Consider the following 13,771-nt stretch of genomic DNA (forward strand, 5'->3'; position numbering starts at 1 on the left):
TATGTAAATCCTTTTTTTATGAGGTATTATGAGTTTTTTTTTTGATGGGTGAAAATGGTATGGTAACCCCGCCTGCGCTAACAGGATACGCTGGCGGAGCACCAGTGAAGGGTGATAGATGAGAATGAAAACAGGCCAGTTAGCCCATCATGATGAATTCATCAGGAATTAACCATGATAGTTTCCAGGGAGAACCGCGAGGAAGTCGACCTGGTTGGGTAAATTGCTAGCAATAGGATTCTCAGTCTCCATTACTAACAATCCCTTTCCCCCGGTATTATGAGATAACACATATAAAAAAAACACTTACCGAAAAATAAACACCGAATTAAGATCCTTCTTATTTAAAAAGAATAGTTTTAAAAAGAAGTAACAAATTATGAAATGTTTGAAATTATGTTTATTTAAATATATATATATGTATATATAGCGGCTGATAGTTGACTCGTATTATTATAACAGGACTGGCGTACGAAAGGCACGTACCAGGCGTTACAAACGGAGGCCTCGGTGGCGGAGCCCCCGCCTGCTGCCGCCGTCCCTGCCGCCTCCGTTGTCCCCGCTGCTTCCGCCGCCCCCACCGCCACAGCCCCTGACGCCCCAGCGGCCATCAGCAGAACTACTGCCGCCCCCAGTGACACTACCACCATCTCAGATGGCAGTCAGTATTCATATATTTTACACTAAAGCGAAATACTTCCAAGATTTTGTTTAACTTTAGATCCATCGTTTTCATTAGTAATAGTAACAAATTACATTTGTTTGCTACCTCTAGAAGGTCACAACCAAGTGAATGTAATCTGAGCACTGAATAGAAACTAATAAAAAAAAACACAACGGGTCGTTTATGAAGCGCCACTTTCTTAATCTATAACTAAAATTAAAATTTCATGTTGATATCCCAGCGCAATATTTATTTATTCTAGTGTTTATTTCAATATTAAATAAATTTTCAATAGTTGAATTTCATGAGTTGAATCTCAAAAATATTATAAATTTAGTTTATGATGGTCTATAAAATACTATTTCCGTGAAATTATCAAATTATAATATTAGTTTTAGATATAAATTTAGAGAATGACGTCTAAAAGTCCATTTAGTAATAAAGATATCATTTGACTTTGAGCAAAATACAAATGTAAGTTTATATACATTAAAAAGATCATACTGCAGTATCCAAGCTTTTTCTTGATTATTATTAACATCATGAACTAACAATATGAGCAAGAATATTAAAAAAAAATACACTCCATTAATGTTACACTTTATTTTTACTAAAGTAACAAGTATTTTATCAATATCTTTCACTTCTTATTCGAATGTAAATTTACAAAACAGATATTAAAAAAAATTGGATATCTGTTATAAACAAAAATTATACAAAAATGTTTAAAATAACATAAATGTAATCATTACATGAACGTATAAAATAAATTTTCACCTAATTTTATTCACAACCACATTCATTGGTAGAAATTAGAGGTTATATTTACATTATTTATCAAATTAGCAACAACTTAATTTCGAAATATAGGCCATCTAGATATAAGTATTGCTAGTGAGTAGTGTTCAAAATGGTGGTATCGCTAGTGCCGGAGTCGTCACCGGCGGTCGAGCAGGCGCCGCCGCCAGCCGTCGAGGCGGATGCTAAGCTGACCAAACACAACGGCGACGCCAGGCCCCTCAGGAGAGAGAGCAAAGGCTTCAGGTAACTTGGCTATACAGGTTTAGATGTAACCAATAATTATACCAAACTCAAAACTAATAACAGTTTCCATAAATGAATAAATTTCATAACTAGGCGGAAACTTTATACCGATGCCACCACTACAGCAACTGAGTACTTTGAACGATACCTATATAACTATTTATTGAATTTCCTGCATTGTTATGTACACGCACTTTTATATACCGAAAGAACCCTAAAATTCTCGCGCTATTAAAAATTTGAATAAAATTGAAAAATTCATTTAAAAACAAATTGATATTAGAATTGAGAATTGAATAGCTCAAAGTATACAAAATAGGTCCACTTATGTGTTCGCTGGGTATTTAGCAGAATTTATTACTTGAATTTTTGAATGTGTAAATATTATATTACACGTAATTAGTCCACTCGTGTGAGCAGGCTAATTGATTATTATACTAGCTGTTGCCAGCGACTTCGTCCGCGTTTCCGTCGTTTTTCGTAAAATAAGTAGCCTATATCCTTCCTCAAGTTTCAGTGGTTTTGATGTAACAGACACATTTCCCTTCACAGCTCTGTACCTATTGATCGTAGCGTGATGAAAAATATACTATATAACCTGCCCAGGAGTATGAAGAGTAATTGTACCAAGTTTCGTTAAAATCCGTCGAGTAGTTTTTGTTTCTATAACGAGCATACAGACAGACAAAATTTTACTGATTGCATTTTTGGCATTAGTATCGATCACTAATCACCCCCTGATAGTTGTTTTGGAAATATATTTCATGTACAGAATTGACCTCTCTACAGATTTATTACTCGTATAAGTATAGATTAATGTAATTTCTCCATTGCAGAATAGGCTCAGCGCGAAGAGTGATGGACAGTGTGTTGACGAACGGGGACGCGGAGCGCGCCAAGTTCCCGGCGCGGCTGCTCGCTGGCGACGGAGACCCTGACTTTGGCACCCCCGTCTGAACTCTCCCCCCCCCCCCCTGGACCAGCCCTCCACGCCCTCCCGTTTTGTATCCTTTGCTCTCTTTGCCCTTCTCGCCCCGCTCATTTCCACTCTCAATGAGCATATCCACAACCTTCCTTAGATATGAAGTCACTAGCGCCAGATAAGCTCCGTCACATTACTTCTTCGCTACAAGTACTGCCGCTTGAACGCTCATCATGAAGAATGAATAAAAAGCAGGTGGGATAAAACCACACTGGCCACTATTCAGCAAACTAAGTTTTATTTAGAGATTTTTTTAAATAAAAATTAATTCTTAGTACAGCTAGCTATCTATAAATTATAGTTACGATTATCATCGCAGTAAGAAATTTCCCTATTACATTATGATTATTTTATTATAAATCTTACATAAACAGTGGAAGCCTATAACGCGAGCATCACAATAGTTTCTAAGTATGACACAAATATACAGTTCGTATATTGGGTATTTTAAGTAACGTTCCACCTACTCATAATGTTCGTGTCTGTAGTGAATATTCTTTTATAGATTAGGTGGGTGTTCCTTATTTCTGCCTCATATAATAAGGTCACTGGTATGATACAGATATAGAATTCGGTGATCGATTTATCTTACGTAATATAATAATACCGAGTGTATTTTTTTTTTATTTGATTTTAATTTCAATTCAAATTAGTTGCCCATGTGACGTTTGTTCTGGACTCGGCTATGAAATACACTTTAAATTCTATATAACGAATTACGACATAATGAACATTTGTCCAAAATATGTGTCTGTCTGTCTAATCTGTCTACATAAAATTTAGTTTTTACCTATTATCTACGTATATTGACACCATGAACGGTAACTCGCACGTCAAGTATTGACATAATATGTACATATTTTAAAACTTTGTCAAAAATTTGCCAAAGCAAGAATTATAAATGAAAAATAAAAGCAACACCTGTATGTTCTCTTGTTTGTTGTTTAGCCTAAGACGTGTTTACTTTGAGTATTATCATCCTTCACGACTTAACAAAATTAGTCCATCTATATGAATGCTCCGTCCCTTCAATTTCGTTATATAGAGTTTACACTGTAATATAAAGCTAACTTTAGTTTTTAAATAAAAACATACCTATTCCTATGTTTTAAGGTTCTAAATGTAGCGTGTAGTACTAAAATATGTAGTGCCGCTGTTACGGGTCTTGCTTCACGCGTCTATCGATTCTGAGAATTTTTATTTTCAATAATGAGATTTTAGTTATTTTTGTTTATGCTTAAAAATATCGTGTAAAGTTTAGAAAATTGAAATATTGTTTTTAGTCTTTGATCTCGAAAATTTGTCCATGGTAATTAATATGTAAATTAATTAATATAAATTAATATAAAAGATGATGATATATTTGAAATTAAATCATACGTTTGTACAGATCTATCTATACTGAGATTAGTGGTAGCACATCCTTAAAAGTGACAGATACACATCTCATATAAAGTATGCTTTTGCTAATAATGAGTAGGATCGTTTATAAAATTGGTAGTATTTCCTCATTAAACGCATTCTTTGGTGATCGCAGACATAGATGACGATAGATGAAGTAAATACACCTATTTATACAATAAGTAATTCAATCCTTATTAAACGTCTTACTGTGATATTACATAAAGCTATATATTGATTCGAACGAACCTGAACTCTTTCCACCAATCATCCGTAATGCTCTTTCTGTCCATACTTTGAACTTAGGAACTATGAATCATTTTCATTGAAAAATTTGCTTTGCACCTGTAGGCTTTTCTGAGCCTAAAACTAATACAAAATATACATAGAGTTACGACATCTATTTAAATCAATGTCTGTGTTGGTGATAATAAGAGAATGTGTATCAGTTCAATTCAAGTTGGCTGTAAACGAGTGAGTCTTGTTCTTGCATACCGCGCCAATTGTAATCAATAATATTGAAATAATGTTGGCCTAACATACTGGTTACTGCGAAGGGAGCTCTGTTGTAATATTACAATTTTATTTAGTATTTTTTTTTTCGCAATATAATGTAGAATATAAAATAAATCTAAGAGTGCTTATTCACCAAGAGTACTATATTAATGAATTCGGTAAGAAAGAACATATTTCTGTAATATGTTACATGTACTAATAAATATAGGTACTCCCGGTCAATACGCACCCTTATTGTAATTCCGAATATAAAATTTAATTAATAATTTTTGTTATATATTTTTTTACGTTATTGTTAATTATTTTCATAACATTATAGTGTATAAAGTAGTTTATATAATTATTATAGAATTATTCGTATTATTTTTTTTAATGTACTTGTATAATAACTATGTATTGAGTAAACGAAAATATTAACTACATACCGGTATATTGATAATCATTCTTTACGATAGTCTAATTTTATGTTTATTTGTTTATGGCTTTTTAAATATCTCGGACCCTCCATATATTGTAGCCAAAACTAGTTATATGTACGAGTATAATCAAATAGAACTATTGTCCAATAAAAATAGTACATGGAGATAGTACATCGCATTTTCTACATTTATCAAACATTATTTCTGGTTTGATTAATAAAAACAGTCGCAATTACTCGATCATGTTCTAAACTGAAGGTCTGATATCAATAAAATTAGTTATGAACTTTAGATATTTTTTAATTTAATGAATGTTGGAAGTATTTGTCAAAATTATCAAACTAATACTTTTGGTCATGATCATAAATTTATTTATAGCTCGTATATCTTAATATATAAACATTCCCTGTCACAATGTTCTTTCACGCTAATCTCCGCAACTAGTCGACGGCTTGTTAAAATAAATTATAAATTTTATATTTACAAACTTACCTTGCATTAAGATATTTTCTGAAAAGTAGTTTGTATCTATCTAATTATTTCAATGTTACAGGGTATTTTTGTGGAAAATTTACGTATATTTGTTTGTCATCCAGTCTAAGTAATACTTCTATGTATCTATCGGCCTTCATATCAAGTAGTTCGTGTGTGGTAAATCTAATGACACAGGCTATTTACACACACGGATATGTCATATAAATAACACTGAAAATATATGCTTATATAATTTGATATATATATATATTCTTAATTGATAATCACTGCAGATACACTGTACCAGTATAAATGGACTGTGTTTATATTCAGTCACTGTTGTACTTGTTGCCAAATGGCGGAATTCATACAAACTACCGCAAATTGTAGTAATATGTTAGGCGCGGCGTTAATTGAAACTACGATAATAATATTAAATACATATCACAGGCTTACGACAACGTAACACCTAACAAATGTAATGCTTTGGATACCTGCCAGTAATATTTTCGCACATCACTAACAAGACAACATCCAAACATTCATTGCTTATACAAATAGAATTAAGAAATTATTTACATTGACCCTGAATATGTAATTTCAATTACAGAGTTTACGCCTTTAGATATAAGGCGTAATAGAACCGAGTGACTGAACTGTACAAAACTCAGAGATCAAGAAACTGATCAGCTGTTCTTAAAGAGTATTGTAGGTAAAAGAATTAATTTTTTTTTTATTTTATCATAAAACCTATTTGCGTCGATCCGTTTCTTCGCTTATTTCTAAATCACGCAACGTGTCTAGAAATTAAGGCCAAAATTTGAGAATCACTGTCCTGAACAATGACAATACTTACCTGTCTTTGTCTCTTGCATAGTTAGGATGCATTATTCTATGAAATGGAGTAATAAGTATAATAAATTAGATGTAGGTTCATCATACACAGTGAATTTATAAGATACAGAGGAATGACACCAGAGTCCTCAGGAATGGGAACGCATGGGGGGTATCATTGACGAAACAGTATACTCTGTTATATCCATGGTACTGCTCATGTCTATAGGCGACGGTTACCACTTTCCATCAGGTGGGCCGTCAGTTTGTTTGCCATTCTAAGTTGTTAAAAAATACAGTTATTCTAAAGTTAGAAGATATTATAAAATTTTTGATCATGACCAGAGTGGGAAATATATTTGTGGTATTAAAAGCTAACAATAAAACTGTAGGTAGGCACGATAAATGTAAATTACTGCGTTTGTTTGATTACTTCTGAAGACTGTATTTTTATTTTTAATTGACTTCGAAAAATGTAGAAGTCTACAATTCGACTGTATTATTTGTCAGTTGTGTTTTGTTTGTTCAACCCATACTATTATATTAAAATTGAAATAGGTTTTTTTTCGGTAATAAAAGTTTAAATTAGGTTAAATATATACATACATTCCACACGCGCTCGCGATGCATTTGCCATAAAATTACCGCAATAGTGTGTAGTTAGGTATTATGATTTTCATATTTACAGGACAATACATTTCTGTATGATAATTATGAACTGTAATAAATTTGTACTTATGAAAATTAAAATGTTTTTTATTAAGTTATATACCTACTTATTGTAATGTATTACAACTATAAAAGTAATGTGAGAATGAAGTAATTTGTATCTGTTATTATAATAAGTGGATAAAAGAATAAGCCACAAAAGTGGTTAAAGAAAGGGAATTAAAGAAACTGGTCAAACACAACGACACAAATGCAAATTTTAAATTGCCATCTTTTAATAACCAAGTTAATAAATTAACAAATATGATTCTCCTGATGGTAAACTGTTACAGCACCATTGCTATTTTTTCTTTACTTTTTTTTTAGTAAGTATACTACATTAAGCATTTTCTACTTACCATAATAATAAAGGTAGAACATTTTTTGAGGCTTAGGATGTAATAGGCACTAAGTACCTACTCACCTTATTAGTCACAGTGGAGCAACTGACCTACCTTTATCCGTGTTTTTTTTTAATGGGTGATAATGGAATGATAACCCCACCCGCACTATTGGTATACGCCGGAGGGGCACCAGTGAAGGATGATAGGTGAGGATGAAACAGGTCAGTTAGCTCCACGAATTCAACAAGAATTGTTCACAATGGTTTCCAGGGGAACCACGTGGAGGTCGACCTAATAAAGCATATTGCTAGCAATGGAGTTGCCAAACTCCATTGCTAACAATCCCCCCCCCCCCCCCCCCCCCTTATCCGTATTATCACTCACTAGTACTCCACTATCGTATACCGATAGCGCAGGCGGAATTAATATTCAACCTTAGGTTATGAAGTATAAAGTACTTTATACTAAGTTATATGTAATCCACTGTCTTTATTTTAATGGATGATAATGGAATGGTTTTCCCGCCTGTGTAACGGTATAAGCTGGCGGGGCACCAGCGAGAGACGATAAGTAAGAATAAAAAGGCAGGTCACTTAGCCCATTGCGATGAATACACCTGGAATTCAGCACGATGGTTTCCAAGAATATATTTCTAGCAATGGTGTATTCCACTGTCATGCGTAAAAAGTATTAGTATGTTTGTGTTTTAGTTACTATTAACGCAAAAGATACAATGAGAAGGGATTGTTAGTAATGGGATTTTTAGTCTCCATTACTAACAGTCCCTTTCCCCCTCCCCCTACATAGCCCCATTACTAGCAATATACCCTGTCAGGTCGACCTCCACGCGGTTCCTCCTGGATACCATCGTGGCAAATTCTAATTAAATTCTTCAGGATGGGCTAACTGGCCTGTTTTCATTCTCATCGATCACCCTTCACTGGTGTTCCGCCAGCGTATCCCGTTAGCGTAGTTGGGGTTACCATTCCATTTTCGCCCATTAAAAAAAAGTCTAAAGGCATTCCTTTATGCAATTACCATATTGCTTGTCTCCGATCAATGAATTTAAGTAGACATTCCGTTGCTCTTGAAACGGAACGTACCAGTGTTTCCTTGCAATATCAATTATTGATATTTAGTAGTAACAATAAAAGCACCTGTGAAACCAAAAATATGTGAAGAACAACAATACTTGCTTAGATTTATTTCTTATGGGTAAATTTTTCTTATGATTATATGTGTTCTTTGTGTTATGTATATTGTTCTTTTCCAGCATTTAGGACAATAACACATCTTGCAAGTGGATGCCAAATTAAATTGTAAATTAATTATAACACTTGGAATTAAATCGACATAATTATTTTAAAAGGTAAATAGGAAGAACATTATAATTCTGCGTTTAAATAGTATGGTGTTCAAAGACAAGAAACAAAATACTTCAATAGCTAAAATAGATGTATGAGAAGTTTGATGTAAAGGAATTAGTGAAACTTAATAATACATTGTTGAAAATCTACTTAAGTTTAAATATAATACTACTATTTGAAATCTAAATTTCAAATAGTAGTATTATAATAATAAGTAAATAATAACAAATAGAATACATAACGTAAAAAAAATACCAATACTAGTACTATTTTTTTAAATAATAGGAGAAAATAAATTTTAGTATGGTAACACAGTAACTGTCAATAAATCCGGAATTATTTTATAAGGATTGACTAATGGCCAAGCCTATGTTTCTAATTAAATTGTGACTGCGGTTAATATTCGTGTTAGAATAGTTTAAGAAGTTTATTTACAGCTATGGTCGTCAAAGTATACATTAGTGGTATTTCTGGGAATAAAGAGGTACGTTTAATATTAGAAAAGCCCTGGGTTGGCCGGGTATTTTTCACTTATTTCAATGAGCTGATTCACAAAACGATTGTTTTTGATTACGTGACTTTCGAAACTTCCAGGTAAAGAAGCGACAACAACGTGTTTTGATGATATTAGATTCGAAAAATATAAAATATGATGTCATTGACATAACGGAACCTGGAAGAGAGGATGATAAAGATTTTATGCAAAACAATGCCAAGTCAAACGGTGGCACTGTTAGTGATCCTAATCCACGGTCACCTCTTCCTCCACAAATATTCAATGATGAGGAATACTGTGGGGTAAGTTTCATACTAAATGTATTTTCATTTGTTATGTTACAGTGATGTTGGTAAACAAAAAATCAGGATAACAATTATACCAAGCCAAATAATCTCTTTGAGTACACACTTACTTATAAAATTCATATTACCTAGTGATCTGTGACTATTTTGATACTTAATGTTAAATATACATTGCTTGATGGTTTATATAAGAGAAATATTTTATATAGTCTACATAAATATCCATTATTGATGCCTTTTATAATTCATTTCCTAATTATATGAATTGTATAGTACTTTTCCATCTGGCACTTATTGTAATGTATATTTTTGATTGACTATTCTAGGATTACGACCAATTTGATCTAGCCAACGAAGTAGACACTTTGGAACAGTTTCTTAAAGTAGAAGTGCCATTAGAAGAGGAGACATCTCAAGCTGAAACTGAAAAGGTACAGGAAAATAATACATTCTTATTTAGTAGTATGACAAAACTGCATGAGTCTACAAATATTCATATTTCTGATATAAAGTGAATCATTACTCACTACTGTTTCCCTTAGCCCCTATATTATATATAATATATAATAATACTACAGTTATAAATTAGAAACTTTATAAAGATATGTTTGCTGCATTTTCATACAAAAACTACTGAACAGACTTGAGCAAAATTTGTTATATGGATAGGTTATATCCTAACTTAGAACATAGGATACTTTATATACTATTTCATGGGGGTGAAGATGCAGGATATGGGTAGTATAAAATAAAAATATCTAATAATATAAAAAGGTAAAATAATATGAATAACATTATATTTTTATATATATGATATCTCAACTTTATTATTTTGAAAGAATATAGTAAATTTTTAGCATGCAAAATAAATTAATTTGATTTATTATTGGTGCATCAAAGTAATAAGTTGCACTATGTAATAACCTAAGCAAAAATGACTATTTTATTATAACTATTTATAACTTTATTTACATATTGACTTCGGAATTGTCAGATATAACTAAAGCCAATATAAACAAATATAATGTATATGTTCTTTTTTGCACTTGTAAATTACATTGTAAATGCATTTATAAATATTGTGAGTAAGGGTAGGCATATCTCTGACAGAGATCTCTTCCAGTCAACCCAATACAGTATAATGTAGTATGATTCATGTTAGTTATTATTCGTTAGTGACTATTTACACTTATCAAGGTTTTTATTTTGACTACAGCAACTTGCAATTAAGAACAAAAAAATACCATCTGTATATAATTCATGACATAAGTATAAATTTGTGTATTCCGGTTAATAAGTCATAACAATTTGTCTAATTGTGATTAATAACACAAAGAGATGAAAAGGACTGTTACTGAACTCCAATAATGTGCAGTTATCAATTTACAATAGCAATCATTTGTTCAAGCATCACTTGATATACTAAATATTTATTTTTAAACAACTTGGAATTTACTTTTTGTTATTTTTTAATATAAAAGAAGATTTCAGCATTTTTAACCTCTGAAATATTAGTAAAACTGTTGAAAACAGTGTAATTATAGAATTGGATAAAATTTTTGAAAAAGGCATTAAATAAGAAAAAAGTAAAATTTTTAAATACCAAATTGGTCATTATAATTATATATTCTATGGGGTCAAGCTGACCGCATTACATGCAAAACTGCTTTAAACTACTGATTGCTTACACAGGCATTTGAATATTGGGCTGCTCATCAGACAGTATTATCAGAACACTGTCCCACCATATGGCCTGTAGTGTGGTAGTCTATGTTTAAAAATTTCTAAAATCTTTTATATAATAATTTACTCAATTATCATTTTAGGCTGTGAATGGAAATGTTGATGGACAAAAATCAAAGGAAAACTCACAAGAAAGGGAAACAGAAAAAAGTGGTTCACCTAAAGAAGGAACCCCTGTCAAAGATAAAACACCTTCAAGAGAAGCTACTCCGGCAAGCGGCGAGAAGTCAAAGGAGGGTACGCCTATTGATGAGACACCACAAGAGAGGCAACAGTCAGTCGAGAAAGAAGGCACTCCAACAAAACCTGAAGATGAAGTAGAATCTAAAAAATCATCAAAAGAGAATACACCAGAAAAAGAAGAATCTGTAAATGAAAATGGAACAGTCAGCTCTCGTGAACAATCTGAGGAGAAAGAAACAGCAGACGAGGAAGATACCGATGCTGTGGAAAGGAAAAAAGATAACCCATCAGAGGCTCTGATTCAAAGCGAACAGGCCGCGGCAGCCGAGTAATGGCCTTGACTGGATACTTGCTTCTCAGCTCAAATCAAGCCCCTTTAGCATTAAGCAAGCACTATCATTAAGTCTGTTCTGTTATTTATGATCATTATTCACTTCTTTGGCCTGATTAGTCATTGTATATAATGCGAAGAAGTATATGTTGAGAACTTGTGTTATGTGACAGTGTAGTTACATGTTTTCTATGAAGTGGCCTATATTATCATAATTATAAATCATTAGATTTTATTAATCAATTTTAATGAAGTTCCAGATTAAGAGTCTTATTTAACAATTTTACCTTTCATTAAGGCTTTGTATTATTTTTAAAGTATTAATAATGTTCATCTCTATTTTATAAATTAATAAAATTTTTATATACACGTAAAAATATGAGTTAAGATTATATGTCGTAAGAGAGTATCTGAATGTCCTTTTTTGCTGTATTATTGTCAACAATCATGTTGAAAAATGGTAACTATTATCCTAATGGGTGCTGCTTGTTTAGAGTTATTATATCTGGAAATAGTATAGCATAAATGTACATTCTTATCTTACACACTTTTTGGTTGTAATACCCTACCTTTTGTGACAGATGTATTTCATGAATTAATATTAAAGACAATTTTTATTTAACAATTTTTTCATACGATTATATAAAAATGATATAATTATAACACTTTTGTTTTTATCTTCACTATCCTTAAACCATTTTGTTTTGACTCCTAAAACTATTTGGATATATGTGGGCCAGTATTTGAATTTATCTATATTTTCGTACTTTGTTCTTTAGGTGGAAGGTAATCTGAATTCCAAATCGCTTATTAAAATTCTTATGTGATGCAAATCATTATTAATCTTTTATACCTACACGACAACTTTTTTTATAAAGCCAAACTGGCACACACAAAGTGGATTAAAATTTATTCCAAAGAACAAATCCTTAGATGGTAGTCTTTAGACATAATCGAATTTTATTTTCTACTATCCTTTTGCTCGCTACTTCGTATGTGTAAATTTCTAAAATAGGGAAATAAACGGAATATTATTATTTTTATGTGATATCGGAATAAAAATTGACAGACAAAATATTAAAAAAAATTGTTTGGCCACTTTTAGACTTATTAAAAGCCTTCATACTAATTTATCTTAAAGATCTTCCATGTTCAGACATCATCTGGTTACAACTTTATTAGTAAATTATTTTCAATTTATTTGTATGTAAGAATAACAAAACATTGGCAGGATTCAGTTACTATTATATAAATTTTTTGCTCATTTCGAGGCTTTCACTTCTTCCTATTCAACAAGGGCAATATACTTTGTACCGTTGAAGTAAACGCTCATTTTAATCATTTAATTGTATATAAATTATTAAATATTACTCAGTTTTGTAATGTAATTATTTGACAACTCTCATGAGAAGTTGGTACGGAACGAACCTAGTGAAGGTACTATCCTTTATTTATGAGGACGGAGTAAGTCAATTCAAACCTACTATAGTTACATAAGCGTACCGTAAACTGCGAAAGACGCGGCCTCTATTTCAGTGTGGCCTCGTAAATGGACACAACGAAATCTAGTTATTCGTTTACAATAGTAAGTAATAACTTATGGTACAAATTTAAGTCTGAATAGTGAATGGGATGCAAAATTAGGGATATTTTGAAACAGTATAACGTACCTACTATATACTTTATAATCTAAGCGTGGAAATAAGTCCCACTGCTGTTGTTGTCTTTACTTATTTACCTATATTGTTATCATACCTAGAACAAAATTTATGACGCAAGCATACATTTTAGGAAAATATATTACTTTGAAATACTTTAAATAATGGTAACCGCGACGCAATGATAGGTACGTCATTTGTGCAAATAAAGACGTGTTGTTTATTTCTTAGTCGAATCAATTCAGAATATTTTTTTAAATATTAGCTCCAGTTCCCAAATATTTGTTGCCCGGTTTCTAATA

At 31.9% G+C, this 13,771-nt stretch overlaps 2 protein-coding genes across 3 annotated transcripts in view; both read left to right on the top strand.

The window, feature by feature from the left end:
• The window catches only part of LOC113511790 (Golgi-associated PDZ and coiled-coil motif-containing protein-like), a 69,667-nt gene extending 62,589 nt beyond the window's left edge, over nt 1–7,078 (top strand). For both annotated transcript variants that reach the window (XM_052897846.1, XM_052897849.1), the window contains exons 12-14: nt 463–661; nt 1,591–1,708; nt 2,545–7,078. In XM_052897846.1, the coding sequence (XP_052753806.1) occupies nt 463–661; nt 1,591–1,708; nt 2,545–2,665 (438 nt within the window). In that variant the 3' untranslated portion in view covers nt 2,666–7,078. The remainder of the gene's footprint in view (nt 1–462; nt 662–1,590; nt 1,709–2,544) is intronic.
• Nucleotides 7,079–9,070: 1,992 nt separating this feature from the next.
• LOC113511593 (SH3 domain-binding glutamic acid-rich protein homolog) lies at nt 9,071–12,474 on the top strand. Its single transcript, XM_026895234.3, has 4 exons — nt 9,071–9,237; nt 9,348–9,551; nt 9,881–9,985; nt 11,381–12,474. Exons 1-4 carry the CDS (start codon nt 9,193–9,195, stop codon nt 11,810–11,812), a joined length of 786 nt encoding a protein of 261 aa, XP_026751035.1. The 5' UTR covers nt 9,071–9,192; the 3' UTR covers nt 11,813–12,474.
• Nucleotides 12,475–13,771: the final 1,297 nt, after the last annotated feature.

The sequence above is a fragment of the Galleria mellonella genome, unplaced genomic scaffold (assembly GCF_026898425.1).
Source record: "Galleria mellonella isolate WM207_F2 unplaced genomic scaffold, CSIRO_AGI_GalMel_v1 utg117, whole genome shotgun sequence".
Classification (NCBI taxonomy): Eukaryota; Metazoa; Arthropoda; class Insecta; order Lepidoptera; family Pyralidae; genus Galleria; species Galleria mellonella.